The sequence below is a fragment of the Salvia hispanica genome, chromosome 5 (genome assembly GCF_023119035.1).
Source record: "Salvia hispanica cultivar TCC Black 2014 chromosome 5, UniMelb_Shisp_WGS_1.0, whole genome shotgun sequence".
Classification (NCBI taxonomy): domain Eukaryota; kingdom Viridiplantae; phylum Streptophyta; class Magnoliopsida; order Lamiales; family Lamiaceae; genus Salvia; species Salvia hispanica.
In genome coordinates, this window is record NC_062969.1 from 24784213 (window position 1) to 24811433 (window position 27221).

Here is a 27221-nt window from a genome sequence, read left to right on the forward strand (position 1 = left end):
AGAGTGGTGTTGAATAAAGTGTGTAGCATATAATTTCAATTATATTTATATAAATAAAATTCATACTATAACTTGTTACATTTATATTTGTTCGTAGTATTTCTTGATATTCTAAAGAGTGAAAGTGGAGTATAAATTAAGAAGGATAAGCATGTACAGTAAATTCGAGTTTCCAAACGATGAAGAAGATTCCTAAGTAAAAGAGAAAAAAAAGAAAGTTACAACAGTAAACAGTAAGAGAGAGGAGAGAGGAGAGAGGAGAGAGAGCTAGAATATAGGTAAGGAATTAACCACAAGCGGCAGTTTGTAATTGCCCTACAAATGCAAAGAGTGAACGTGTCGCCTGCAGATTCTTCTCCTTTTGGAAGATGAGCTAAGTCTCTCTCTCCATCTGTGTATATCCTCTACTCAGTCATAAGTTCTGTTACTTTTTGCTTGATTTCAAAATTAGGGTAATTGATTAAGCAGCAGCAGTTCGGTTATCCATCACCGGGTCAAATTTACCACCTACTATTAAGGGAATTTGTTTATTATTGACAAAATTAAGCATATAGCCATAGTGAAAAAAATCCCCAGACTACTTTTGGAAACAAAATATAAATATGGCAGCTTAATATCTCTCACTCTGTGTTTAATCACCACATCGCCTTTCTCTCTCTCTCTCTCTTTGCACAGTAGTAGTTGTTGCAACAAAAACCCTAAAAGGCCTTCTTTGCGAGAACGATTCGCCGCCATATTCATACTTTATAACTTATTACCTTCTTCTCTTCTTCTTCTTCTTCTTCATTTTCTTTATACTTGTTTGGATGAACATGACCCTTTGCCCAACACTTAATTTATTGTAGTTTATTTATTATTATGATATGAGTGCTGTTTCTTTATATTTGATCGTGACGTCTCTATTCATCTTCAAGAACTGAGTCAAAAGGTTGGTTTTTATGAGCTCAAAGCTTTGTATTATATTCCAATTTGCTCATGTTTTTATGGATTAGTCAAGTTCCATTATTGGTAGAGCTCTAGGGTTTTGAGGGTTGGTATCTGTTGCTTTGCAATTGGATTAACTTTAGCTTTGTTTCTTCTTGTAATGAACAGTGAATTTGTGAATAAACATGTTACCCGAAATGGGTAGGAGGCCGATTGTTGGAAATGGTGAAAGTTCATATCCGGATGAGTTTGAGCAGGAGATAGGGATGTTGCTCCGTGAACAGAGGAGGCAAGAGGCTGATGATCTTGAAAAGGAGCTTAATCTGTATAGAAGTGGATCAGCTCCACCGACAGTGGAGGGTTCACTAAGTGCAGTTGGTGGGTTGTTCAACCATGGGGCCAGTGGTGGCACTGCCGAAAGTGGAGCTGGTGTTAGTGCAGCAATTGCTGAGTTTGCAAGAAATAAGAATGGTAACGGGTTCATGTCCGAGGAGGAGCTTAGGTCTGAACCTGCGTATTTATCTTACTATTACTCGAATGTTAATTTGAACCCGCGGCTTCCGCCTCCTCTGTTGTCAAGAGAGGATTGGCGGTTTGCTCAGAGGCTGCAAGGAGGGAGTTCTGCTATTGGGGATAAGAGGAAGGTGAACAGGAGTGACAGTGGCAATGGTGGGAGATCCCTCTTTTCAATGCCCCCTGGTTTTAATTCGAAGAAGCAAGAAAGTGAGAATGAGGACAAACTGCAGGGTCCTGTAGAGTGGGGTGGTGATGGACTTATTGGTTTGCCTGGATTAGGACTTGGTAGCAAGCAGAAGAGCCTTGCAGAGATTTTTCAGGTTAGCGATTTTCATTATTCCTTTATTTGTATGTTCCTTTTCTTCTCATTATATTTGTATCTGAAGTTTATTGTCACGCTTGCAGATTTTGTTGCATCCGAGTGTTGTAGTTCTCTGCTCAGTTGTAGAGAATTTCATTGAATATGCTCCTTTATCATTTTATCTCACGGGTTCATTTCACATTTCTTTACTTGATACTTCCTAAAACACAACTTAGGACTATTCAGCAGTTCCCCCGACATAACAGCTTTAGCATTAATGTACCCAAGAAAACTTTTTATTTGTTCCTGCTTGTGTCCCTATCACTGGATTCCTTTTCTGATTAAACTATTGCAAGCAAAACATCATGAAATTGTACCATGAGCTCTAGAATTTGGCATGCTTGCATACTATATGTATGCCTCCTAGTAACTTGTAGTAATAAATTTGGTTTTTATCCATGAGGATTTCTGGCACAGCCCCAAGATGCTTGCACTTTGAAATGTAGATTTATCATCTTTTGAGTCCATGAGTAATCATGAACCCATAGCTTAACTAGACAATGTGTGTATGGTTTCGTATAACCACATGCTTTCTCTTTTATCCTGATGAGTTTGGTGGTCATGAACCCACAGGCTTTCTGCATTTAAGGTCATGTTTTGATTTCCATTTTCATCTTGAATGAATATATGCAGCCATTATCATATGCTAGTCTTCTTACTTTATTATACCTCTTTAAGAAGCTTTCTACTTGGCAGGAAGAGTGTTTCATATTTGATCTTCTAAGCTCCCCTCCTCAGTTTCAAATATAAATGCTTTGAATTTTATAACATCCCTTGGGACTCATTTATGTGCTGTATCTGTCAATGAGTGGAGGGCCAGTGCGTACTTGCTACCAACTTCAATCAGAACACAATAAATCCTGCATTATCCAGCCCTTTTGATATCGTCTAAATTCTTAATATCTATACAGGATGACATGAACCGTGCTACTCCTGTTCCCGGACACCCTTCTCGCCCTGCTAGCAGAAATGCTTTTGATGAAAATTCTAGTGCTATGGCTTCAACAGAGGCTGAGTTAGCTCATCTGCGTCGGGAATTGTCTTCATCTGATCTAGTACACTCTACTTCATATACTCCGACCTCATCTGCTCCTCAGCACACAGGAACAGCTGCGTCATTCTCTTATGCTGCTGTCTTGGGTGCATCCTTGTCAAGAAGCTCAACTCCTGATCCTCAACGCATCGCAAGAGCACCAAGTCCTTGCCCAACTCCCATTGGTGGAGGCTGGGGGGGAAATTCCGAGAAAAGAAACATAAATAGTCCTAACTCTTTCAATGGTGTAGCTTCCCATTCCAATGAACCTGCTGATCTTGCAGTTGCTTTATCTGGCTTGAACCTTTCAAATGGTATCGTGGATGAGGAGAATCATTCATCCTCCCAGATTGAGTCGGAGGCTGATGACCACAATAATTATTCTTTTAATCTTCAGGGAGGCCAAAATAACACTAGGCAACAATCTTATAAGAAGAAACATGAAGCTGGGCCATATAATATGTCTGCTGTTCCCCAGGCAGGTAAAATAATGCCTTCTGATTCTGGTATGAGAAATGGAGGTGGATCAGATTTAAGTGGTAATCATTCTTTTCAATCTGAGCTGCACAGAAATGTTGTCCCTTCTAATAATTCATACCTACAAGTTTCTCCTAATGCTGCAGCTAACGGTGGGGGTGGTGGATTTTCTCAGTATCAGCATCTGGATAGTCCTAACTCATCATTTTCAAATTATGGATTAAGTGGGTACCCTATGAGTCCAATATCAGGTCAACTTGGTGGGTCTAATTTGCCACCATTGTTTGAAAACGCTGCTGCTGCATCAGCTATGGCTGTACCTGGGATGGACTCTAGGATGTTGGGGGGATCAAATATGGGTGCTGCTGCTGAGCATAGCCTTGGAAGATTAGGAAATCAGGTTCTGGGTAGCGCCCTGCAGGCACCCTTTGTCGACCCTTTGTATCAGCAGTATTTGAGAACCGCTGAATATTCTGCACAAGTAACCGCTCTCAATGATCCTTCTTTCGATAGGAACTATATGGGTAACTCATACATGGACCTGCTCCAGAAAGCCTATGTTGCAAATATGATATCTCCTCAGAAATCTCAATATGGTGCTCCATTGGGTGGTAAAACAGGTGTATCTAGCCCTCATGGTTACTATGGGAATCCTGCTTTTGGGCTCGGAGTGTCATATCCCGGAAGTCCCCTGGCTAGTTCAGTAATTCCTAATTCTGGAGGCCCTGGTAGCCCTCTAAGGCATGGAGACTTCAATGTCAGATTCCCTGGTGGGTTAAGAAATGTTCCCGGGAGCATAATTGGACCCTGGTCCTTGGATAACATGGATAGTACTTTTGCTTCTTCACTGCTGGAAGAGTTCAAGAGCAATAAAGCAAAGTGCTTTGAACTTTCAGAGATTGTCGGTCATGTCGTTGAATTCAGGTATACCTTTTCTAAAATTAAAATTTCTTTTCATTTGTGAGGCTCTTGATTTTTGACTTTTAATGTCTACATCTTTTGCCAGTGCTGATCAATATGGAAGCCGATTCATTCAACAAAAGCTTGAAACTGCAACAATAGAAGAGAAGAACATGGTTTTTGAGGAAATTTTTCCACAAGCTCTTGCATTAATGACTGATGTGTTTGGTAATTATGTAATACAAAAGGTACAAAGTTCTGTGACTAGTCGTAGTTGATACGGATGGTCCTTTTTCACTTCACTTCATTGTATCTTGACTTTGTTAATCCACGGGTATACTGAATTTTTATGCATTGCCAGTTCTTCGAACATGGTATGGCATCTCAACGAAGAGAGCTGGCTGACAAGCTTTTTGGTCATGTACTTAATCTAAGCCTCCAAATGTATGGTTGTAGGGTGATCCAAAAGGTAACATCAGCTTTAAATTTACACATTCAAATAATGAAATGGCTGTTTGTGTCAATCTTCTTTTCATTTGTCAAATCAAGAGATCCTTCCAATAATAATCACTGTCTGATTATGTAGGCAATAGAAGTTGTCGATGTGGATCAAAAGATCAAAATGGTGGGGGAGCTGGATGGGCATGTCATGCGTTGTGTTCGTGATCAGAATGGGAATCATGTTATCCAGAAGTGCATCGAGTGTGTCCCCGAGGAGCATATTCAGTTTATTGTCTCGACATTCTATGATCAAGTTGTGACCCTCTCGACGCACCCTTATGGTTGCCGTGTGATACAGGTTACCAAGAACTGTTTAGATGTCCTCACACTTGTATTTGGGATTATGTTCAAAGAGTTATAACATTTGATGCTTCCAATTATGCAGCGAGTTTTAGAGCACTGTAAGGATGAAACTACCCAGAGCAAAGTTATGGAAGAAATTTTGGGATCTGTAAGTATGCTGGCACAAGATCAGTATGGGAACTACGTTGTTCAGGTTTGTATTTTCTTGTGATTTTTTAAGCATAGTGATGTTTCATTAGTTTACGTAGAAAATTTTTATTCTTTTCACTTACTGCTTTTTATGATGATTCTATAGCATGTACTGGGGCATGGAAAGCCACACGAGCGATCAACCATCATTCAGGAATTAGCTGGGAATATTGTCCAGATGAGCCAACAGAAGTTTGCATCAAATGTTGTCGAAAAATGCTTAACATTTAGCGATCCTAGTGAACGCCAACTGTTGGTGAATGAGATGCTTGGAACAACTGATGAGAATGAGCCTCTTCAGGTTTGTTGCATACTTTCTTCCCCTTGCACAATTTTCAGATAGTATTCTTCAGAAATGGAAAAATCCAACTTTGATCCTTTATACAGAATTTTGATATGCCTTGATGAGTATATGAACTAATAATTTCCTGAACTTGTCTTTTTCACCCTGCCCTCAATCAGGCCATGATGAAAGACCAATTTGCAAATTACGTTGTACAGAAAGTTTTAGAAACTTGTAGTGATCAGCAGCGTGAACTGATCATGTCAAGAATAAGAGTCCATTTGAACGCATTAAAGAAATACACATATGGGAAGCACATAGTAGCCCGTGTGGAGAAACTTGTTGCTGCTGGGGGTATGTAGATTCTCAACTTCCATTTCTGGATTAGCCACCATATAACTAACCAACCATTGTGTTTTTTAATTTCTTTGATTGCAGAGAGGAGAATTGCTGCTCAGACCCCAATAGCGTAGACGTGTAGTAGGAAAGAAAGAAGTTGTACAGCTAACCGAGGCTAGTTTGGGCTACCTCTCTTTCTCGTCTTTCTTTCTTAAGCTTTTGATGATGAGGTTATAAGCTTCTGATTGCAAATAAAGCTGTTACCTGTACATTGTGTAGTGCTAAGTTTATAGGTAGAGAGAGTCTAGTAAGAGCTGAGGCCCCAATTCTGCTGCTGCTGCTGCTGATGCTGAGGAGAAGATTCAAATTGACAATACTGATGGATGCCGAGGGTGTAATATAGTGCAAAGTGACTGTACAAAATTATGCCATTTTCGAGAGTTGAAGTTGCTTTTCTGTGTAAGGCTGAGAGGATTGCTATGTATGGTAATTTACAGTTTTATATCTCACTTGGCCAAATACATTACATCTCCCACCCTTTATTTATCCATTTCCTTTGTTTCTTGACTCCTTTGAGAATGTAGAGCAAATCTAGAGGAATATTGGAATAAACATAGGAAGCAGCAGTAAATAACATTTCTCAAAAAATGCAGATATATATTAGATCATATTCCTCCACAAACAAAGCTGCAAATGTCATGAAATTCTGTTGCCTAATCAAGATCAAAATCATCATCATCATCTTGTTGGATCTTCTGCCCAAAACCTCTAGGTCCATCTCTAGCTCTGGCTCTAACTTTCCCTTTCTTACTACCCTTCTTCTTCCTCTCAGCTTCTTCTTTCTTATACTTGTCTCCCTCCCTCTTCTGCAAGAAGTCCGTCACAGCTATGTAGATAACCTGATCCAAAATCAACCACCACCCACTTACCAAAATCACATCTTTTTAACACTCCAAGTCGAAGATACATACAAACAGTAAGAAGCTTTACTTACCCCTACGGTGAGAATGGTTAAACCGATAAAAGCGATGAGAAGGAGAGCTGATATAATAGTCGAGACACCATCGTCGCTAGTCGGAACTATTGCTTGAGAATTCTCAGCTGGAGTTGCTTCTGCGGAGATTTTCCATGTTTTGGTGTTTTTGGGGGTGAATGCATCGGGTGGATTGAGGTTACGCCATCTTCGTGAATGGGGCAGTGAAAGTGATGGACAGCGGAGAGGGGAAAATGGCTTTTGGGCGGCGAACAAATGCAGAGGTTTGTGCTTGTAAACTAAGGAGAGAGAGAGAGGTGCGGCCATTTGTGGGAGATGATGGGGATTGGGTTCACAGTTTCGCCCAATAGCAATCAGTTTTGGGTAAATTGCACTTTAGCTCCATGATTTTTAATTTTGTGTATTTTGCCCCAAGAAACAATATCGTTTCATTCATATCCATTTTTATTTTCATCCTAAACATATCACCATTTATAATTGGTTTAACATATTATATGCAATTGTTCTGAGGCCTTACTACTATGAAATGATTCATTTTTATCCTTAAAGTGACAGTGTCTTAGCAGCCAAGATGATTATAATTCGATTACTAACTTATAAACGGAGTATTAATTAAAATCAAAGACTTAGGTCCTTTTGTGATTTAAAATCCATGAGCATTTTATAATTTTTGTCGTAGTTGTATTATTTGTTAGTTTCAGAGTTTGAAACATTATAAATTGTTTGCTAGATTTCATTCGCAATATGAATCGCGATTAATTTGCACCTTAAAATATCCTATCACGAAAAAGTGTATAAAAAACCCGGCAAGCAGGCAGAGCAACCATTCACAAATCAGATTCTCATTTGAATAGAACGAAGTTATGTTTTTTTTGTACAAGTATTTTGGTGTGTGGTGAAACTATCTTTATTAATGAATAATGATGATCAGCTTTGGCTTAAGAGGGTTGATGGAATGGATCTACCCAACACTCATCTTCTCTCACAGCATTCCCCCACCTAATTTTGAACTTGTTTAACTCGATATACGACGATATTCTCACCTGCAAAACACCACCATGATTCAAAACTCAAAACGCAAAATACTCGAAACTCAAAATCCCATACGTATGCATAGGTATGAAAGAGTGAAAGAAAACTTACAGAAGTTCTACCATCAAATCCTTCCACTGTGGTTGTCATGGAAGCTAGCCGATCAATTTCAGCATTCGTCTGCACGACCAAACACATAAGTTGGAAAGTAAGATAGTATTTTGAGAGAATGAAAGCATGCATCTTGTAATTCTGTTCTCTTGATCATTGGATTCAGCTGGTCAGAAACTTTTTAACGCATCTGTAATGTCGTATGCATTCTTTTCCTAAATATCCTTTCGAGGACAGTAGAAAGAAGACATGAAGACTACCTTTCCATCTCCTGAACCTCCAAGGGAAGGAATACCCGGGTGGATTAAATACTCAGAGTCGACAACACCAATATTTTCGGTTCTATTGCCCTGCCAGAAACATAAATAGAAAAAACTGTAACCTAGTTTCAACAAGAACATGAATTCCATAGTCCTAACTCGATGAAATTGCAAACCTGTACACAGTACCCCAGCAAAAAATCCAAGCCCCATGCATGAACAAGGTCATTCTGTTAAACAAATATATGACCATGAATCATTCCAGTTGATCATAGGCCAAGGATAAGGCACAAAAAAGGAAGGAATTAATATTTACAAGTATATGTACATTTCCAAACCTGAATCATGTGCCAAGCACAACGCCACGATTCTCTCGAGAACACAGGAGCCATCATCTCCACGAACCTGTGTTAACGTAAACATATTGTTGTTTTTTAATGCAGCTAATTCGTATAATGCATCCATGAAAAAGCTATTTACTCTATCTAAGGCTGCCCTTTTTATATGTGGATTGATGAGTGAATTTACCCCGTGCACGGAGGGTCCACATTGTTTTCAAAACACTTAAATCCTGGGCCATGTAAATTAACAGCCCTCCTGTCAAAGTAAAAATGCAGAGCAACACATCAGGATAAGAGCATGAATAAACAATTTAACAGAATCATATGTCATTAATAATTAGACAATTTTGTCATCAGCAATCAAGTATTTGCTGCTCATAGAGGGTAAATTCTCAAGTCCAACAGTACATACCGGTGTAATGTAGAATTTGTTTTTCTTGCTGTAAGTGTGTAATGGACCTCGGATTTGTCAGCATCAATTGCAGGCTGTGATATTTGCAGTCCCTCTTCTTTAATAATTGAGAGATATCTGCCCCAAGACAAAAAAAAATCCGTTAATCAATACTAATAGTTAAACAAGATAGGCCTGTTTATAACAAATTAACCGTTGTCGTATTTGTTAGCCTTATGGATGAATGTGGTCTATCATATAAACTAAATCCAATCATGAGCACGCACTCGTATACATTCAGTATACCTTTCAACATGAAAATGTTCAACACCAAGATCTTCATCCCACAGGAAAATATAGTCGTATGCTGCCACAACATCAGGATGTAAGAACCGCTTGGCAAACCACCTAATTGAAAATCCGATTTTTTGTTAGTAAATGTGCATGTCAAAACAGACCTCCGAGTGTGAAGTGAACTACTCGTACCACTTAGTTTGGTTTACAGCGGCAACATGTATGGCATCGCTACTCCATTCTAGATCTCTCCATCCATCCACATTGCCATCATAATGAAAAAGCATGATGGCAAAATCAGTGAGCTGGAACTGAATCATACGAAACAAATGTTCATGGCTTGACGAAAATATTTATAAGCAGCTGAAACGAGGGTGCGTCAACCTTCATTACCTTCTTTACAATCTCATTTACATTTTTCTTTTGCTTTATCCCGACTGCAACAGCCAGTAAGTTCATTGGTGACTTCGACTTCTAATATGAGAGCAGGAGCAGAAACAAGGCCTTGATCAGATAAATGAAATGAAACACAGTTTTATCGAAACTTTACACATTATGCAAGTTCAGAAACTATAAGAGTGGTCGCATTTAGCCTACATTTGAGTAACGTGAAACAAGAAAAAGATTTGTAACAGTGCATGCTAAGCTGAAATCTTCAGAAATATGATCTGAATAGATGTATATGATCATCTCCTATAGCATATGTATATGCAATTATGTATGATTATCTATTTGTTCACAGCACTGTCTGAATATCGAAGAATGGATGTAATACGAAAACATCAATACCTTCTTCTTAGGAGGGCCCCAAAGTGGCCTCATCTCCAGATCAGAAGTTCTTGTGACAATACCTCTTGGTAGTGTCTCAGTTCCATCAGGAATGCACTCTTTCTAGATCAAAAAGTACAACAAATTGAGCAATAAGTACTCCTAAAATCTTACAAGTTACTACTATTATGCAAATTATTGTTTAAATTCCCCACAAACCTCACAATTCTTGGATTTTGTCACCTCTGTTGGATGAAGACTGCATCCAAAAAACCTCTGCACGCATAAGACATAAAAAGTTACTACTCACACATTAACTGAACAAAATCAAATCATTATACAGGAAGCCTATATCTACCTCTTTATGATCAGTAAGTAACAGAGCACTCCCTATGAAGAAGAGTGTTGAAAGAAAAATTAGTGATGGAACCCAGCTGCGTACAAAGGATTGCTTCCTTTTAGGTTCAATCGTTTTATGAGTTGCCATCTGAAACCATGAATGAAAATTACACATGTGAAATACAAACACACAAAAAAATTGGAAAAAAGTTACAATTACAGCATGATTGTGTGACCACGCATAATAAGGATGATAGCTTAATTAGAAGAATTGAACACAACTTACATCATAAATATATTGGTGAAAAAGATAAAACCAAACAGTACGTATAATTTGAGGGGAGGTGGATGGTGATATAAGCATGAGAGATGCGTTGTGTTGTGAGAAATAAGTAAAGAGAAAGGTCAACGGAGGGGAGTGGTGGAGTTTTACTTGAAAATGTGGAAAGAGAGGACACGTTAGTTTGAACCAAAAAAACGTTTTTTGATATAGTAGCTAGCTAACTAACTACTTGGGGCCGCCAAACTGACAAATTAAGGGCCTAATAATTTATTGCTAATTAAGTCTAGTTTGAAAAAGGAACTAATATAAATTAATAAATGCCTTGCCTCAGCTCAAGATCCAAAAACAATTAAGCACTCATTTGTGCAGCAGCCAGCATGGATTATGGAACACGTCTCCACTTTCCCCTAATCTATTATTAACATCCCAACTCATTACTAGGAGTAGGAGTAATACTTTTGTCACCCCACCATACACAAATTTATAGTAGTACTACTAATTTTTACACCTCAAAATTCGTACCATTAATTCAGATTCAAATACTATTGTGTACTACTAATATTTAGTATACTAAGTACTGTTTTATTACCCACTCAAAATTATGTGAATTCAAAAGGACTTCTTGTAGCTTAAACCAAAAGGGTTTGACATATTACAATCGTATCCTTCAATATTAAGTTATGCTATAAGCCTATACTTATTAAAATTAAAAGGGATATTGCCATGTAATATCATGAAACTTTTAAAAAGTTGGATTTTTTCTAAGAACATTAAATTTAACAAATAATATCATGAACTTTGCTACTTGTGTATTATTTCCCACCCGCTAGCTGAGCTGGCAAAATCAAGCATAAGTGGCTTGCCGGAGGTAATCGGAAAGTTGATGTGGCATTCGCCGAAATTTTGACAAAACGGTGTCGTTTTACTTATGATATTTTGCACTCTTTCTTTTGTTCTCGAACGATTTTCAATTCTGTCAAAACGATTTTCGGTTCTTTCAATCTGAAAATCGATTCATCCGTCAATTTGCTCGCAGAATCTCAGAAACATTTCATCCTTCAATCTCAGAATCGATTTATCTTTCAATTTCAGAATCGCATAAACATTTCATCCTTCAATTTACAATTTAGGGTTCGCAATTTGGTTGGGGATTTGAAGCCCGAAATCAGAGGAAGAATCTGCTCGCAGCTCATTTGATTCTCCATCGACGACGTCGGAGGAAGAATTAATGAAAAACGATTCTTCTATTCCTATTGAGCCCAACTGTGCCGCCTTTCTATATTACATAGGTAGCTCTCGTACTGAGAAGGGTCGTTCGATATCCTCACAAATGGATATCAGACAAGAGGGAGGAATCAGCTCCTCTGTCACCATTTTAATATCCTCACAATTGGATATCAGACAACACCTATGTTAACTGAGCTTGCTCTTCTCTTTCTCGTTTGCATTTCACAGCTTTTTAGTGTTGCTTTCGAAAAATGCCAAGTCATTGACTATTCATCTAGCAGTTTGCCAAATATGATGAATAAGTTAAAAAATTGCTAAGTAGATTGCCAACTAGATTTAATTTGCCAACTCAACATACATGTCATTTACTAATAGCCGGTGGAAAATAACACACAAGTAGCAAAGTTCATGATATTATTTGCCAAATTTAAAGTTCGTTGGAAAAATCTAACTTTTTGAAAGTTTCGGATATTACGTGTGAATATCCCAAATTAAAGCCACAGGCAAAATTGTGCTACAAAAATGCTCTTAACAAAGATCGCAGCACATTAGTTTTCTCGTCCCGCCAACCAATGCATATAAATTCGATTTTTCCCCGCCATCGCATTTACCCGAGTGTTCTATCTGTCGAGGCCATCGCATTCTCTCTCTCTCTCTCTCTCTCTCTCCAAACACACACAGTTGTCGCCTACGGTTTTCTGCCGATTAATCTGGTAATTTCATGCCTAATTTTAGTTGAAGCATGGATTGAGATTTGTTTCTCCTTTTAACCCGATTGGTGCTTAAATATCAGCTACGGCGATCGCATGTGCTCAGAGAGCTCTCTCGCACTCTCTTCTTCATCTCTCTCACACACAGCACAACACATGCGCACACTACTGTATCGATTAGTGAATTTCACGTCTAATTTGGTTTTTTAAGTTTTTTTCTGCATCTATTATCGGATTGGTGCTATTAATTCGCGGATTCTGATTGCACAATTTGTGCTATAGGTATACTTGTAGGACATTTACTTTGAGTGATAGGATGAATTAGTAAAAATAATCTAAGCTAATTCATCGATTACTTTGATGGATTGAATACTTTATTAATCTATCATATCACTCTCCTCTTTCATCTACCAGCATTGGCGTATAGACCTTTTGTTTCGTAACTTTCCAGTATTGTGTTCGTTAAAAGTTGCTAGTACTCTGACTGTTATGATTTATGAATCACTGGATCATCTTTCATTTCTCTGTGAGTTTTTTCAGAGCCTTTTTTTTTTGAGTTGGAATGAAATGAGAAAATGATAGCAATGTTTTTTCCCCTATCATCCAGAAACTGTAATTTCTTCCTTTAGTTATTTATCGGTGAAAAAGTGAACCGGAATTAGTACTACTTACGGAATAGACCTGTCAAAATGTGCATTTTCGTATGCAATCATAAAATACTCAAAATGATCAAGGTGAAAGGATGCTCAAGTAGTTTTGGTTATTAGCTGCCTTCTGCTTTACACTTGTCTTGTCAGTGTCTTCTCAAAGATGATTCGGTTATAGTTATTTCTTTCTGCAGCTTTATAAGCTCTTTCTTTTTGAAGATGGAAACTGAAGGCACTGGTGGAATGGCAAAACGAATGAAGAGTTCTGTATGTCCTCTCCCCTCTTCTATGCATAAGCATTAAGATGGCAATAAGATAGATTAAAAGTTTTCTTTTTGCTTACAACTGAGAAAATGATCATTAACAGGTTGAAGAAAAAGAGTTAGGTCTACAAGATGAATCTATGGTAGAGATTTCAGCTGAAGATAATGTCGTAACTTCAAATTCTGAACTGGTGGAGATGGAGATCTCTCACATCCTTGAAAAGATCAATAACTTCACTCAGATGGTAAACAACTTCAGCACTCATTGATTTGTAATAGATCTGGAAGGGGGAATTTGTGATTCTCAACCCCTCATTTTTTTCCAAAGAATCCAAACACCTTATTTGAATACATTAATTATTTACATATGATGCATCATTTCTTGAATAATGTGTTTGAACATGAGCGACCTACTATCATTATGTGAAGGTGTCAGAGCTGCTAGAATCAGGGAAGTCAATGCTCAAGGAACTGAGCAATGAATTTGAAGAACGCATGATTTTGTGAGTGAATAGAATGTAATTGTGATCTGTAATTACTGGAAACGTGAGGCCGCACACTTTAACTGCTAACATGTGACAGAATACACAAGGAGCAGATGGAAAAGTGGCAGGAGGAGATCAAGGAACTTCGCGCACTTGACACTGCAAATGAGGAAACGGATGCTCTGCTGCAAAATGCTATATGTCTAATTCAGAACATTCATGGTGGCTCTGAAAGTTTGTAATCATGATAATCGAACAGAAGATCCCATTTGGTTAACATCGATTTGTAGCTTTTGGGATAATAGTAGTGGTATCAATATTACTGATATCTTGTGTCTGGCTCTAGTATATGATGTAGTGTTGTTGGTCAGATAACTCTTGGGATTAAAACTAAAGAATGAATATCATTACTCCACTTTCTTCTTTACAGTGAGTGATATAATCAGCTGCTACCATTAAAGATCTAGTGCTTCCATGGTGCTTTACAAACATATCTTCTGTCATTTTACAGTTTTTTATCATGATCATCACTTTGCTTTTTACAATTAATGTTGTAGGTAGGTTGCAGAGTTGTTGCTAATTGGTTTTACTTTTTGAGAATTCTATGATGCAACATGGATGTTGATGTTTAGAATTTGATCTTGATGATGACACCAGTAGTTTTGGGCCAATGGAATTGCGAGTATGAATAAATCAGCTTGTTTAATAAACATAATCTTATTATGAAATAATAGTAAAGGCTATCCAGACAATGATAATGAATCTGTTATGTCGAATATGAAACTAAATAGACGAATCATACAGAAGAGCCTCTAAAGTCTAGAGAGAAGTATAAAAATGTTCTTCCCTGAGTACTATGCTGATTTCACCATTGAGACCAGGGTAAAAATAGTAGTAGATGGTAGATAGGTTTTACTAGGAATGAGTAAACGAAATCATATACGTGTTGGTTTGCTTAGGATTCTGGCAATGATATTTGCTATTTCCTCGCTGCAATCCTCCTGCACATGATGCCCTGCCTGCCAACACGCACACCAACTCACTTAAGACATGATGTAATATTAATGTAAAAATCACATACTAGTATATTAGTATTATTACCATGGGGACTTTGATCAGTTGATGATTGGATTCTTTGCAGAAATCTTCCACACCTTCGAAGCTTAACCAACGATCTCTTTCGCCCCAGCAAATGCTTGTTCGGACCTTCCACGTCTCATCCCCAAGGATTCTTCTCATATCTTCTACATACCCCTGCAATTCAAACAAAATGCTCTTAATATTCGAACACAGCCATTATCAGGAGTCGCCTTCAAAGAGGAATTTCATCTCAACATTATAATGCCACCTAAGAAACAGGAAATAGCAGGAAATTGCACCTTTAGCTCCTTTTTCATCGACCTGCTAATGGCATTCAGAGCAAATCCAGAAGATCCTGATGTGAGGTATGGTCTTCTATAAACCATTGCAACTTCTTCCTTTATCTGATAGGGACCACAACTTGTCAAGGCTTTATCACTGGCTCGCAGAGGATCCTGATTGAAGTGAGATTTCATGATTAGTGCCATGAAATGAAAGGGAAAATAATACTATATGTTTTCAGCCATTCAAAATATATAAATTTAAAAACACTGCTCAAACTTCACACCTGAGAAAATATTTCTCCTAACAAGAAGTTGCTGAAAATGGCAAGTGTTGATGGCAAGTTGGCGTGATTCACTGTCAGCTTCAGTACAAACATAAAAAAATTAAGGAATATTAAAATCGACAGTTGTTTATTGTATTGAAAGTGCCATTATTATCGGATTGCATGTTGGGATCGAGATCAAAGGTTAAAATCTTAGGTATAAAGTTCCACTTTCTGCAGATTCAGCTTGTTTTGGCATTTGAAAGTATAAACCAGATTTAAAGCATGAAATAAAAAACAGAAGAAAAAGAGAGAGTATCTTAGTTGCCACAGAGTTCAAACAGATCTTACTGGGGGATTTAGTAGGATGAGATTATTAAGCTTTTCCTGATGATCTTGAGCGTATTTAACCACAACTGGTGAAAAGTATCCCTAACCAAAACAAAAATGACACAAGGTTTCATCAAATTCACATCACAAAAGTAAAAATTCAGAAAAAATAGTAGTAATCTGAGATTAAATATACCTGGACAACAAGAGTAACCTTATCTTTTGAGAGTTCGTTGATGAGAGAATCTAAGGAATCTACAAATTCTGAAAAGACATAATTCGTCATTTGGAATGGCACAGTAACATTTAGAGCTTATGTAGTGAACTTTCATTTTTAAATGTTGAAGCTCGTGCCTTTCAATGTGTAGTCAAAGCCATATTTGGGTTGGGGTTTATCTGAGAATCCAAATCCTGCAAGATCAGAAGAACTTGAGTGTGCTAACTAGATCAAATTCAAACAGGTGGTAGTGTAACTTAGAGATATAGGTTTACCTAGCCAATCAAAAGCAATAACATGATTATTCTTAGAGAGAATGGGTAGAACCTTGCGGTACGAATATGCCTACGAGAGAAAGTGAAATATAATATTATCAGATGGAGTAGTTATGATTAGCTAAAGTGAAACAAAATAAAGCCCCAACTTGTTGACTATAATAGTAGCTAGATCCAAATATCTTTGAAAAACTGAGAGGTTTAGTGTGTGGGCTCAAGTAAAATGTGTCCCAACACACAAACCAGATAACCATTCAGCTGGTCTTCTTGTTCTTATCTATTTGGATGCAGATTAATAAGCTCCTCAATTCTTTCCAAATGATTTCATAGGTCAAATTCATTTTTCTACAATGCAACAAGTCAATTTGTACAAAAGAATTTCTTCAAGATTATCTATATGCAAATTTTCAGTTTCGACCAAGCGTCAACCACATATTAGCTTAGACAGGTTTCATGCCATCAAGTAACAAAACATTAATAGACTAACCTGTGATGGAAAACCATGAACTAAAATCACTGTCTGGTTAGCAGGATTTCCACTTTCAACGCAGAACCATCTATTGCACAAAATGAGCACGTTTCAATTGGAAATCCCTGCAAATATTCGATCCTCAATATCTGCATAATAGCATTGGTTGGGGACTTTGTCATGATAATCAATCATGTAAATGCATCCTCACAACCACATGATCACTGTCTAATGAAGGCATAAATAATCACCTGAACAGATCAGTAGAGGATTGCGAAGAACCGGCCATAGCAAGTCCAAAAATCGGATCCTTGGCCTTCTCACCAGTTCCACCAACAGGGTGTGCTTTCACCTTAATATGCAAAAACGGGGGAAACAACTTGTCACTAACCCCTCATATACGTTCAGATGTACAGGCCATTCGTCTCAATCAAATCTCGACTGTGGTTAATAAATCCTAGCTAGAATCAATAAACCCTGATTGTGGTGGATGCACCGTGATGTACACAAGTTTTTGCCTCTTTTCTTTTGCTCTTTGGGATATAAAAGTCATACAAGTTCAAAAACATAGATCTCATAATCATAATAATTTGATATGAGATCAAAGAAAATAAGATGAAGAAAGTTACAATCTTTCCTTGCTTGAACCATGCATCAGCAGGGCTTGGTTCGTCTGAGTATTTCCCTGTTCAAAAGCAAAAAACAGCAAAATAAAACAAATCTAATACTCCTATTGGATATGAGAACATAGTGATTCTGCTTCAGATTCACATCTCTTACCCCCACTGAAGGAAAATCCATCACCGATTGAAACTGGAGCATCCAACAAATAATCCTGACAAATTCCAATTTGCAAAAGGAAAATTCAGACTCCTCCAGCGCATTCGAGAAAATGTCGTCATCACGATTAAATATATAGGTATACCTCATCGGAATCGCTGTTTGATCGGCAAATGAGTGGTAGATTTCTCTTTCTTGGGATGTTATGAGGAGTAGAAATGAGAGGGTGACGTTTGGGAAATGATAGTGAAGCAGAGAAGAAGCAGAGTGCCATTGAATTGGAAGGAAGCTCTGTTTTGGTGACAGTTAAGACCGTTGGTTTCTGTTTCCTTTGTGGAATATCAGTGGAGTTGGGATAGCCATAGGGTGGTTTTGATCAGTCAACTGGAATTGGGGATAGGGTTTATCTGGTTCTCATTAAAATCAAATGCACTATGTTTTCTCATATTTACACACATTAAAATTAGTTTTAGATTGTCCATTTTATTTGATCCTCACATATCCAATTCATGATTTGTTTTTACTTTTTTTTTTTTATTATTTCCCGCGTAAGTAGAATCTGCTTTGATTATTAATTTAGTTATATTAAATAATGACACGTCATTTTGCTAATTCTGCTGGAAAAGAGTCCAAAGTTATTTTTTTTTACTAGAAAATGGCTTCGCCTTATAAATCTAACATCGGCCTTATATTGGGCAGATATGGTCATGGGTTAACAAATTCAGTATTTCACTTGGTGCCTAGTTAAACTGACACAACAAATTTGCCATAAAATCTCTTGATTACTTTTAAATACATGAACAATTTTCATAGTCTACTCTTTTTGCATGATAGTACATTTTATAGTTCTCATAAGCGATGAACTGTTAATATCTGATTCTAGCAAGGGAACAACTGTCATATTATTGCTTTCCAAAATTATATTCCCTTTGTCCTATTAAATATACAATATTTGAAAATCAACACAGGTTTTTATATAGTGTTATTTTGAGAGTTAATGAAGAGAGAGTAAAGTAGGAGATATAAAAAGATAGAGATAGAGATGTTTTCATTTTAGGAAATATTTTATTTTTAATGGGACAAACTTAAAAAAGAAAAATTTTTATTTATAATGGAACAGAGAGAGTATTTCTAAGCTCTCGTTGCCACACCAACAAAATCCCATCATATATTGCCCACAATTCAGTTTGCAGTATCGAGCATCTTCTCAAGTGCCTTGTGTAGCCAACACCCATTGTCCAACTGAGTCGCACAATACCCCTCCCGATGCTACACATTCAGAATCATATTTTACAGTCACGTCCTAGTTTATTTTACATGATCCATCCTAGGAGCATGCCATTATGTGCTTAAACACCTTATTTATCAATTCGGCTAGCTTTTAGTGGATAGTAGTACTCCCATTTTTCCATTCGGTCCGTCCCACATAATTTGTCTCATTTCACTTTTTACCATTTTTGGTAGTGGACTTCATATTCCACTAACACATTCCTACGCACATTTTATTATAAAATTAATATATAAAAGAAGGACTCACGTTTCACTAACTTTTCATTACATTTCTTAAAACCCATCAAAGTGAGACGAATTATGTGAGACGGAGGGAGTATTGTTTAAATCTGAGTTGGGCCTGGCTTGCACATGCTGTTTTGGGCTCTGAAACGGCCCAATAAATGAAAACCTATTGTTTTTGGTTAAAACGGAAGCATACCTTCGGAACCGCGCTCGAGCTGAGTGTAGGGAGAAAATGCGTGTTTGAGATGATAAAAATGGCAGTGCAACAGATTGTTCTCAAATTTGCCGCGGCCGCCTCTGTTTCAGGCGGCAGGACTTTGTTCACCAATTTCTCCTCTATCGATTCATCTCTTTCCTCAGGTACTGTGGACTGCTCTCCCCTTCCTCAACTCCGTTAAATAACTCTTCTGCATCTTTAACTGTTTCCTGCCTTTGTGCTTCATAACCAACTGTATTTTCCTTTATTAATTGAGGATATGATTTCTGAATCAGTAAGGTTGGTCAATGTGCCGGTGCATCGGTTTGTCAGGAGCTTTGCTGCTTCCAGTTCGGAGAAGATCAAAGTACCCAGAAAGTAATTGCAATGCAATCTGTTTTTTCTTTGTTATTCTTGTGATGCTGATCAAATTTTCAGGAGAAGGAGACTGGATGAAGTGTGTCTCGAGAGATTTCAGCAATACAGTCGAACATTCATACAGTCTTGGATAATTCAGGGTAGCTCTCTTGAAATTCTTTCTAATTTCTATCCAGAATCATGATGTTGTGATGTATCCTTATGAAGCATCTGTTATGTGTTGCTGGAAATTGTGAATAAGCTATCTTTAGTCCTGTATGTGAGTTGGAAGCAGTAGGTAACTGAAAATCTATTTACCAGCACAGCAAAGAAGCCAATCCTTCTATAACAAATGTTATGACCTTATTCATCGGATATTCTCTCTAATCCTTAGGAGCTGGATTTAGAAATTAAAGCTTAGGAGACCCTTATTTGGTGCATCGAAAACCTGCTGGCTTCTTAGTGCCTTGAGGGATTGCTTAAGCACATTATAGGTTCTTAAGCAAATGCTACTTACTTGCTTGAGCAGTTCTTACTGATTTCTTCTAAATCCTCATGTTTGCAACATGTTAGTATTTATATGTTTCCTGGAAGCCTCATTTGCTTGCATTTTCATAAATCCACTTCTCAGGTAAAGTATTTGTTGATGGGAAAGTGGTAAATAAATGTGGAGCGCAAATTTCTGATAAGTCTGTTGTGGATATCCAGGCTGAGGTTCCAAAATATGTATGTAGGTGATTACTCTCCCTCATAAGAGCTGTTCAATAACTTTTCTACTAAAAATCTACTCTTAAGTAATTGAAACTCTTCTGAAATTACGTACTTACAGAGCTGGTCATAAGTTAGAGGCTGCAATAGAACTACTAGAGATTGATGTTACTGGAAAAGTTGCCCTCGACTCAGGACTTTCTACTGGTGGATTCACAGATTGCTTGCTCCAATACGGTGCTTCATTTGTCTATGGTGTTGATGTAGGTTATGGACAGGTATGTCTACATTGTTTTCCACAGATCCTTTAATGCCAAGAATTGTACTTCTATTTTCGTGTTTCTTGCACGGTTGCTTGCCGTACTGTTCTAACTGATTTTAGGATTCTTGTTTCTGTTCAGGTAGCTGAAAAGATACGCGTGCATGAATGTGTAAGTGTCATTGAAAGAACAAACTTAAGATATCTCAAAGAACTGCCGCAGAAAGTTGATATAGTTACCTTGGACCTTTCTTTTATTTCCATATTAACGGTAAGTCACTGGATGTGGCTTATGGTTTTCTTGTGAATTCTTTCTGTTCACTAAAATTATTGGCAATATACTTGATCCTACTGATATGTTATACATTGCAGGTCATGCCTGCTGTTATCAATCTGATGAAGAATGATGCAATGTTAGTTACTCTAATTAAACCTCAATTTGAGGCACACAGATCTCAAGTACGTGGAAGTATAATTTCGCACCTATGTTCATAATTTCCACAATGTGGCTTCTGATTATGTTTATTGCTAATAATCTATATTATTATCCTAGAGCCAATAAAGAATTTATGATATATTCAATCTAGGTCCTCTAATCATGCTGTGGTCTTAGCATTGTTACAACTTACATGTATGGGAACAGTAGTTATTCAATCAAGGGCATTCTGATCCTTGTTTCTAAATATATCATACTACTTATTTAGATGGGTTGTATTTCCATAGTAAAGCATGTGTAGGGGTGCGTTATATTGCTAACTATTTAAATTGCTAACTCTACTAACTCATCAATATAGTGTATTAAAAATGTCAATACGGTGACATCAAAATGTCAAACACATAATATCAACACATTATATTGAAGTTTAACAAAATTATGTGTTGACATTTTAATGTCATCGTATTTACATTTTTAATACACTGTGTTGATGAGTTAGCAAGTTAGCAACTTAAGAAAGTTAGCAATTGATCACACCCCAGCATGTGTATATGCAACAAGAAATAAGATATGAAATTTACTCATGTGTGCTTGATACTATTGAGTGAGAAGGTATTTTGTTGGCATATGATGCCTCTGAAGACATGTGATCTGTAACTTGGAGTTCATGTCTTTTGTCTTGGATGATGTACTGCCTGTGGAACAAGATTATTGCTAAGTGTATTATTTCTGCCATTAGGGTTCATTGTTTATGTAAGCCTCGGCTAAATTTCAAATTTCTTTCAGGTTGGAGGTGGAGGGATTGTGAGGGATCCATTAGTCCATCAGGAGGTAAGCACTTACCTGCCTCATTTTTCTTGACTGTCAGCATAGTTTTTGTGGTTTATTATGCCTATGATTTTCAATTTTTCAGTAAAAGTGATACTGGTTCCTGAAACCCAGAAGTAATTTTTTGTTATTATGTATTTTGATGATTTAGGTTCTTGCTAAGATAATAAACGGTGTACAAGGTTTTGGATTTCAATGCCAAGGCTGGATAGATTCTCCTTTGAAGGGGGCTGATGGTAACAAAGAGTTTTTGGCTTCCTTCAGCCGTATGGAAGATGCAGATCCTCCTAAGGCAGATCTTGCTCAATTATTCCGCTGCGTTGAAAGCCAACCAGCAATGTGATGGATACTTGACATACCCGCAGTGCTTGTTGCTACAAGAAAAGCTGCTTGTCTTATGATACGCAAGATAGATACCAACCAATTGGATTTCTTTTCTTGGAATTTGTAGGCATGATGTAACTTATTTATGAGTATGGTAGTTCAAGTACATTGATCTTGTTCCTAATACTTATATAGTGGAGTATAATTTTGTACTTGTATTCCACACAGTTCATGTTACAAAGATGAGTATATAGTTGAATTCGATTTTCTACTCATTACTTTCCATGCAATATAACTATATAAGTACTGAGTAGGTATAATTTTGCAAGAACAAATCATTATATATTTAAAAGAGTGCACAGGACTATCAAATCTAGCTCAAACAAACTAGTAGTACAAATCACTATGAATCAACAAGATTCAGCATCTCAAGATGGAGTTTAATACCAAAAACCTGCCCAACTACTGAGAACCACGAAAGCAGGTATTTTTCTCGAGGGATCCTGTTTTGAGCAGCAGACACGTCACTGCTTAGGAGTAGCTTCATCCATTCACTAGTCCCACAAGGATGCAACATATACCATGGCCGCCCCAGTTCAGGGTGTTCCTGCAGTGTAGAGATAGCATACACAAGAATGTTATAGACACAAAGAGGCTTCTTCTGTCTGCGACAACGTTGCAAAATGGTGCAAAAAGCCTGTACTATAGTCCAAACACACAGCAAAAATTGCCTAAAGCTAAGGAAACTTTCATCACAAGCATTCACTAGCGCATGAAGGGAATATAACCTCCTGAGTTACAAATGTCCACTTGGCTCTAGTTAGAAGTTTAGCTGAATCGATAGAGATGTCTTTTTCAATGACATCTAGCAGCAGAGGCTGCCCATCTGCAAAATGGCATGAATTGAGTTCAGCATAAATTTAGCGCACTTAGTTATAACATGGACAATCATAAAGCTGGTGATCTGAAAGAAAATACAACTCAATGGTATCTGAGAGTTGCATAAGATATACTACGTCAATCAAATGTTGGCTTTAAAGCATTAAGTAATTCTAATCTGTGTGAATAATTTACAGAAGTTTCAGTACTAATTGCAGCTGTCAAGAAAGCAAAAAAAAGAGATCCCATAAAATACTAGCTTTACCATAGTTGGATACGCTCATAATTGGCTTGTGCACTTTTACAAAACGTGTGGACCAAAAGTCAAACTTACCATTGCGGTAAGCACGGAAATATAGCACTGGAACCCTGTAAGAAGCGCTATAAACCACATGGAGGTCGTAGCGATGTTCTCCAGAACCATCATTGAGAACCTAACACGAAACGGAAACCACAAAGATGGATGAATTACATCCCTTTTTGCCATTAGATAAGCAATTAACTAATCTACAAAACCACTAATCTCTTTATTTCAAAGAGAAAACGGAAAAGATGTGCACGAGTACGAGCCAGTGTGCAGAAGAATAAGTATCAGTGCAAGATAAGTAACACTTGACGACATTATCCCTTTCGAAACCCAACGTTACATATCAGAGTTTGTAGTTTGTACCCTTCGCTGCATCCATCCTAATCAAACCCTAAATGCCGATTAATGAACCCTTATTGGGGTGAAAAAGTTGTTCTTATACCATTGGGCAGAAAAAGGCACATTTGGCAGAGATGAAGTTTTGACGATTCAGTAAGATAAAAACTTAGATGTTTGATGATATTCGATAGACATGCTCACAACTACAGCTGTATCAACGACTTCATCTCCATAATCACTACAGCACTCTTCTGTCTCTGCCACATCGCTCTTGTGATGAGTATTTCCCTACAAAACCAAATATTAGAGATCAATTTTGGTAATCTTTTCTCAGGCGCCCAACAAAACCCCTTCAACGAATTTGATTTTGGCATTTGCCGAAAGAAAAATAAACCCACCTCCGATAACCTGGGAAGAATCAGATTTTCCAGGGCCAAGTATCCCGCCTTCAAATTTCCAAAAACAAGTCAAAATCGTATGAGATAGCATCACAACTTACGGAGGTGTAAATAAGTACTTGATGATTAGGGAGAACCCATGGGCGTTTAGGGGAAGGAATCCATGTCCATTGTGGTAGAGACGAGTTGAGTTTCCGCCATTGCTCCGAAAAAGTGGAAGCTGCAACGAAGAACTCGGTGAAGGAAAGGGTGCCGTCCCAAGATTCCACCATCACAATTCAGGATCAGAAAATGATTTCCTTCTATTTTGATTTATTTATAATCGCTCTAGAATATTTTATCCTGACGAAATTCGATACGAGGTGAATTTATGCAAAGACCCCAAATATAAAGGTTGAATTGTGATCAGAATTGTAGACACCTTCACAATCAAATTTACATCGCAACCTAAAATGCAAAAATCCATGAATTATGATGACATTTATAATTTCTCTACAACGAAAATTGTAGTTACAAAACTGTTTGGGAATCGGCCAAACTCTACATCTAATTATAATGTTTTTTGAGAGCACAATAAGTTCCAATTCTAGTTTTGGGACTATTGTTGACAATTGAAGTTTTGCCCCCCTTCATAATAACAAGCTGCAGAGCCGTAGAGCCTCAGTTTGGCTTTGATGAAGTTGGGGAAGAAGGAGGTTTCAAATCTGGATACTGCATAACAACGATTAATACTACTAAGTACGTAGTTCCAAGATAGAGAGACACCAGAGAGAGAGATAGTAAGGTTTCATACATTTGGGTATGGAGACAGTGGCCTTGACGGACTCCCTTCAGATCTGACACTCGGACTAACGGAACTAACATCCTCATTCTTGATCTCTTTACTGGCTGGAGAATCTGTATTTTCCTTGACTTGAGGTATATCTCCATTTGTATCCTGTTTTTTTGGCACTTTGGACCTTTTCTTTGGAATAATATGTACTGAAGGAGGTAGGAGGGTCTCTTGTATCTCCTGCAGCATTTGATACAAATAATATTGTTCATGAGTTAGCATAATATAGATTGTCTATCATTTGCACACCTATCTAGCCAACTATGGAAGAAGAAGGCTCCTTATGCAGAACTAAATGTGGATATCTAACCAGTGGAAATGAAACGCTTGAGTTGTAGTATGAAATTCTAGGTAAAGCAACATCAGAACTGAACCGCAAGATTGTGTATATCTCAACTTAAAGCACAAAAAAAGAGGTACAGACTGCGGAAAACAATTCTAAGCAGCACAAACTATCTTTGATATTGCAAACTCAATTTTGTAACTCTGTCAATTTATAATATTTCTCAATGACAATTGACAATTTATGCCTTGGCAGAAGCCAAAGAAAAGAAGCGTTTCATTTATGAGTCAATAAATGGTTTGAAGAAATGAATGGCACTCTAACCTACTCAATATCTTTTACTACATAGCAAAATAGAATGTATCCCTGAACTTTCAATTGGATGGAAAAGATAATTTAATAGTGGTTCAGACATGTCAACCCAATCAGTTGGTCTACAAGGGGACTCCATAAATTAAGGCCTTATAGTGCAATACTTTCAAAAACCAAGCTCCCCTCTTTCATGACCAAATCTAAACTGCTAACGGCTAGAATTCATCTAAAGCTCAAGATCATTGACTCCACGAAAATGAATTGTACTAAAAAATTGCCCATTGCATCAACAGACATTAAAAAGGGCCATCAAAGATCAAGCAGTTACAAACATTCGTTTCTGCAAGAGCTAAATCAAAAGGACACGAAACAAATTCACTTAATGGAAGAGAATAAGCAGCAGTTTACCTGCCATCCTAGCTTGCCCATGGTCCCTCCCCGAATAGCATAAGCCTCTTTAAAACCACCGGTTTTCACCAATAGCTCGGCCACTTTGATAGAGTTGCCATCAAAACTACCTTACACATGTAATTTATCCACACACAAAAGTTAGTTTAAGTCTCTATATCAGGGATAACTAAGAATGCTCCGGCACACATGGTTTTGGATGATTTCAAATCAATTTCAACAAGCACTTGAAAAATCTTGCAGATTATTAATCATGATATTCATTAACTAAGACAACCAGCATATCAAAGTCATCAAGCAGCGAAATAATAATTTCAAAACTAACAAGCTTCAAAAGCTTACTTGTCCAAGATACAAAGGGTAGTGTTATTTGGCTCCCCAAATTTCTCGAGAACCCTCTTCACAAAACCTTGTTCATCCCCTTCTCGGAAACTGACCTGCACTGCATTCTTGCTCAATATTTTCAAATTGGGAGAGCCCAGAGAAGCTACGCTCTTATCGTCCCTTATATCTAACAACTGGGCAGTGGGGTCATCCTGCAGCTTCTTGAATGCATTAATGGCGGAGATGAACTTATACTTCTGCGAATACTCCTCAACTAAAGGGATCGCAACAAGCCAAATGAAGATTACTGTGGCAACAAAGAAAGGGTAGCGGGTGAAGAAGTTGTCGATCGAGACCAAAATGGACTCCAAGCTGATTCTGCCGGGAACTTCTTCAGCCGAGATAGTCGTGGTGGCGGTTTCAGAGGCGAAACACGAAATTGGGAAGGTGAATCCGAGAAATGGGAATGCGAATTGGGGTTTGAGGATTAGTTTGTGGGAATTGAGAAAAGAGAGGTTTTGGGACAAATTATGGGGGGAAATTGTGGTTGTTGAAGTGTTGATTGATTGGTGATTGGAGAGTTGGGGTAGTTTGCAAATGCGGATGCAATTTGAGTGTGTTCTTGGAGTTGTTTTTCTGGGATTTTTACAAGGGTTTAATGATGGTGGTGCAGCTGCGAGGCATATGGAAAGAGACTCCATGGAGATAGATGCACTTGCCTTGGACCTATGTATGGATCGATGATATGATGAAATTAGATGATAAGATTTGATGGCGCCATATGCAACGCCCCTAATTACATTTTCACCACTTTCTGCAAATGAGGGGCAACTTATTACTATCTCAC

At 37.7% G+C, this 27221-nt stretch overlaps 8 protein-coding genes across 21 annotated transcripts; 3 read left to right on the forward strand and 5 right to left on the reverse strand.

Annotated features, from left to right (window-relative positions):
• Positions 1–430: 430 nt before the first annotated feature.
• Positions 431–6330, forward strand: LOC125187120 (pumilio homolog 2-like). Of its 7 annotated transcripts, none has more exons than XM_048083645.1 (11): positions 431–928; positions 1093–1760; positions 2713–4235; positions 4318–4459; positions 4573–4680; positions 4798–5010; positions 5098–5208; positions 5311–5505; positions 5667–5841; positions 5926–6000; positions 6106–6330. In XM_048083645.1, exons 2-10 carry the CDS (start codon positions 1110–1112, stop codon positions 5958–5960), a joined length of 3153 nt encoding a protein of 1050 aa, XP_047939602.1. In that variant the 5' UTR covers positions 431–928; positions 1093–1109; the 3' UTR covers positions 5961–6000; positions 6106–6330. The 7 variants fall into 7 exon arrangements, with proteins under 7 accessions (XP_047939602.1, XP_047939605.1, XP_047939601.1 ...); XM_048083648.1 differs by having other exon boundaries at positions 433–928; positions 2713–3835; positions 3932–4235; positions 5926–6330; XM_048083647.1 differs by having other exon boundaries at positions 434–928; positions 2713–3373; positions 3458–4235; positions 5926–6330.
• A 104-nt stretch (positions 6331–6434) lies between these two features.
• Positions 6435–7184, reverse strand: LOC125187123. The gene is made up of 2 exons (XM_048083653.1): positions 6821–7184; positions 6435–6725 (listed from the first exon to the last, which is right to left on the reverse strand). Exons 1-2 carry the CDS (start codon positions 7124–7126, stop codon positions 6540–6542), a joined length of 492 nt encoding a protein of 163 aa, XP_047939610.1. The 5' UTR covers positions 7127–7184; the 3' UTR covers positions 6435–6539.
• Positions 7185–7646: 462 nt separating this feature from the next.
• LOC125190604 lies at positions 7647–10800 on the reverse strand. 2 transcript variants are annotated; one of them, XM_048087936.1, is made up of 14 exons: positions 10643–10800; positions 10376–10504; positions 10237–10293; positions 10039–10140; positions 9643–9723; positions 9442–9560; positions 9262–9363; positions 8977–9093; positions 8752–8820; positions 8562–8628; positions 8400–8453; positions 8224–8313; positions 7964–8032; positions 7647–7863 (listed from the first exon to the last, which is right to left on the reverse strand). In XM_048087936.1, the coding sequence occupies exons 1-14, from the start codon at positions 10718–10720 to the stop codon at positions 7759–7761; spliced, it is 1239 nt and encodes a 412-aa protein (XP_047943893.1). In that variant the 5' UTR covers positions 10721–10800; the 3' UTR covers positions 7647–7758. The 2 variants fall into 2 exon arrangements, with proteins under 2 accessions (XP_047943893.1, XP_047943894.1); XM_048087937.1 differs by lacking the exon at positions 10643–10800 and adding an exon at positions 10577–10632.
• Positions 10801–12430: 1630 nt separating this feature from the next.
• Positions 12431–14398, forward strand: LOC125186394. Of its 2 annotated transcripts, none has more exons than XM_048082750.1 (5): positions 12431–12579; positions 13418–13490; positions 13591–13731; positions 13916–13989; positions 14069–14398. In XM_048082750.1, exons 2-5 carry the CDS (start codon positions 13443–13445, stop codon positions 14211–14213), a joined length of 408 nt encoding a protein of 135 aa, XP_047938707.1. In that variant the 5' UTR covers positions 12431–12579; positions 13418–13442; the 3' UTR covers positions 14214–14398. The 2 variants fall into 2 exon arrangements, with proteins under 2 accessions (XP_047938707.1, XP_047938706.1); XM_048082749.1 differs by lacking the exon at positions 12431–12579 and adding an exon at positions 12697–12858.
• A 271-nt stretch (positions 14399–14669) lies between these two features.
• LOC125186449 (cis-3-alkyl-4-alkyloxetan-2-one decarboxylase) lies at positions 14670–18054 on the reverse strand. The gene is made up of 13 exons (XM_048082815.1): positions 17815–18054; positions 17670–17724; positions 17519–17574; positions 17141–17241; positions 16908–16977; positions 16421–16490; positions 16283–16339; positions 16125–16192; positions 15950–16030; positions 15620–15697; positions 15351–15506; positions 15073–15225; positions 14670–14990 (listed from the first exon to the last, which is right to left on the reverse strand). The coding sequence occupies exons 1-13, from the start codon at positions 17941–17943 to the stop codon at positions 14907–14909; spliced, it is 1158 nt and encodes a 385-aa protein (XP_047938772.1). The 5' UTR covers positions 17944–18054; the 3' UTR covers positions 14670–14906.
• A 1340-nt stretch (positions 18055–19394) lies between these two features.
• Positions 19395–22567, forward strand: LOC125186724 (hemolysin A). 5 transcript variants are annotated; one of them, XM_048083156.1, is made up of 9 exons: positions 19395–19544; positions 19677–19758; positions 19819–19898; positions 20369–20471; positions 20567–20723; positions 20847–20975; positions 21077–21163; positions 21927–21971; positions 22120–22567. In XM_048083156.1, the coding sequence occupies exons 1-9, from the start codon at positions 19430–19432 to the stop codon at positions 22309–22311; spliced, it is 990 nt and encodes a 329-aa protein (XP_047939113.1). In that variant the 5' UTR covers positions 19395–19429; the 3' UTR covers positions 22312–22567. The 5 variants fall into 5 exon arrangements, with proteins under 5 accessions (XP_047939113.1, XP_047939115.1, XP_047939116.1 ...); XM_048083158.1 differs by having other exon boundaries at positions 20847–20876; XM_048083159.1 differs by having other exon boundaries at positions 20369–20467; positions 20665–20723.
• A 45-nt stretch (positions 22568–22612) lies between these two features.
• On the reverse strand, positions 22613–24641 carry LOC125189085 (ubiquitin-like-conjugating enzyme ATG10). Of its 2 annotated transcripts, none has more exons than XM_048086278.1 (6): positions 24353–24641; positions 24216–24263; positions 24019–24105; positions 23506–23605; positions 23081–23178; positions 22613–22899 (listed from the first exon to the last, which is right to left on the reverse strand). In XM_048086278.1, the coding sequence occupies exons 1-6, from the start codon at positions 24485–24487 to the stop codon at positions 22696–22698; spliced, it is 672 nt and encodes a 223-aa protein (XP_047942235.1). In that variant the 5' UTR covers positions 24488–24641; the 3' UTR covers positions 22613–22695. The 2 variants fall into 2 exon arrangements, with proteins under 2 accessions (XP_047942235.1, XP_047942234.1); XM_048086277.1 differs by having other exon boundaries at positions 24335–24641.
• Positions 24642–24663: 22 nt separating this feature from the next.
• LOC125189084 (rhodanese-like domain-containing protein 4A, chloroplastic) lies at positions 24664–27167 on the reverse strand. The gene is made up of 4 exons (XM_048086276.1): positions 26393–27167; positions 26051–26156; positions 25009–25227; positions 24664–24926 (listed from the first exon to the last, which is right to left on the reverse strand). The coding sequence occupies exons 1-4, from the start codon at positions 27073–27075 to the stop codon at positions 24876–24878; spliced, it is 1059 nt and encodes a 352-aa protein (XP_047942233.1). The 5' UTR covers positions 27076–27167; the 3' UTR covers positions 24664–24875.
• Between the last annotated feature and the right edge of the window lie 54 nt (positions 27168–27221).

Bases quoted from the DNA above. Each gene is read 5' to 3' on its own strand.
- LOC125187120 (XM_048083645.1), top strand. From the start codon at position 1,110: ATGTTACCCGAAATGGGTAGGAGGCCGATTGTTGGAAATGGTGAAAGT. The intron at 4,460-4,572 runs GTACAAAGTTCT...ATGCATTGCCAG, and splicing joins GTAATTATGTAATACAAAAG to TTCTTCGAACATGGTATGGC. The intron at 5,842-5,925 runs GTATGTAGATTC...CTTTGATTGCAG, and splicing joins GAAACTTGTTGCTGCTGGGG to AGAGGAGAATTGCTGCTCAG.
- LOC125190604 (XM_048087936.1), bottom strand. From the start codon at position 10,720: ATGCTTATATCACCATCCACCTCCCCTCAAATTATACGTACTGTTTGG. The intron at 10,141-10,236 runs GTTTGTGGGGAA...TTTTTGATCTAG, and splicing joins CAAAATCCAAGAATTGTGAG to AAAGAGTGCATTCCTGATGG. The intron at 9,094-9,261 runs GTATACTGAATG...GTCTTGGGGCAG, and splicing joins GAACATTTTCATGTTGAAAG to ATATCTCTCAATTATTAAAG.
- LOC125189085 (XM_048086277.1), bottom strand. From the start codon at position 24,487: ATGGTGGAATCTTGGGACGGCACCCTTTCCTTCACCGAGTTCTTCGTT. The intron at 24,106-24,215 runs GTGGGTTTATTT...TTGGTTTTGTAG, and splicing joins TTCTTCCCAGGTTATCGGAG to GGAAATACTCATCACAAGAG. The intron at 23,179-23,505 runs GTAAGTTTGACT...GCCATTTTGCAG, and splicing joins TTTCCGTGCTTACCGCAATG to ATGGGCAGCCTCTGCTGCTA.
- LOC125189084 (XM_048086276.1), bottom strand. From the start codon at position 27,075: ATGGAGTCTCTTTCCATATGCCTCGCAGCTGCACCACCATCATTAAAC. The intron at 26,157-26,392 runs GTAAGCTTTTGA...TGTGTAAGGTAG, and splicing joins ACCCTTTGTATCTTGGACAA to TTTTGATGGCAACTCTATCA. The intron at 24,927-25,008 runs GTATGAAACCTT...GTTGTTATGCAG, and splicing joins CACTGTCTCCATACCCAAAT to TATCCAGATTTGAAACCTCC.
- LOC125187123 (XM_048083653.1), bottom strand. From the start codon at position 7,126: ATGGCCGCACCTCTCTCTCTCTCCTTAGTTTACAAGCACAAACCTCTG. The intron at 6,726-6,820 runs GTAAGTAAAGCT...ATTTTGGATCAG, and splicing joins TAACCATTCTCACCGTAGGG to GTTATCTACATAGCTGTGAC.
- LOC125186394 (XM_048082750.1), top strand. From the start codon at position 13,443: ATGGAAACTGAAGGCACTGGTGGAATGGCAAAACGAATGAAGAGTTCT. The intron at 13,491-13,590 runs GTATGTCCTCTC...GATCATTAACAG, and splicing joins CAAAACGAATGAAGAGTTCT to GTTGAAGAAAAAGAGTTAGG. The intron at 13,732-13,915 runs GTAAACAACTTC...CATTATGTGAAG, and splicing joins TCAATAACTTCACTCAGATG to GTGTCAGAGCTGCTAGAATC.
- LOC125186449 (XM_048082815.1), bottom strand. From the start codon at position 17,943: ATGGCACTCTGCTTCTTCTCTGCTTCACTATCATTTCCCAAACGTCAC. The intron at 17,575-17,669 runs GTAAGAGATGTG...GCTTTTGAACAG, and splicing joins TGGATTTTCCTTCAGTGGGG to GGAAATACTCAGACGAACCA. The intron at 15,507-15,619 runs GTGTGAAGTTTG...CACTTCAATCAG, and splicing joins TAGGAGAAATATTTTCTCAG to GATCCTCTGCGAGCCAGTGA.
- LOC125186724 (XM_048083156.1), top strand. From the start codon at position 19,430: ATGATAAAAATGGCAGTGCAACAGATTGTTCTCAAATTTGCCGCGGCC. The intron at 21,164-21,926 runs GTACGTGGAAGT...AATTTCTTTCAG, and splicing joins TTGAGGCACACAGATCTCAA to GTTGGAGGTGGAGGGATTGT. The intron at 21,972-22,119 runs GTAAGCACTTAC...TTGATGATTTAG, and splicing joins ATCCATTAGTCCATCAGGAG to GTTCTTGCTAAGATAATAAA.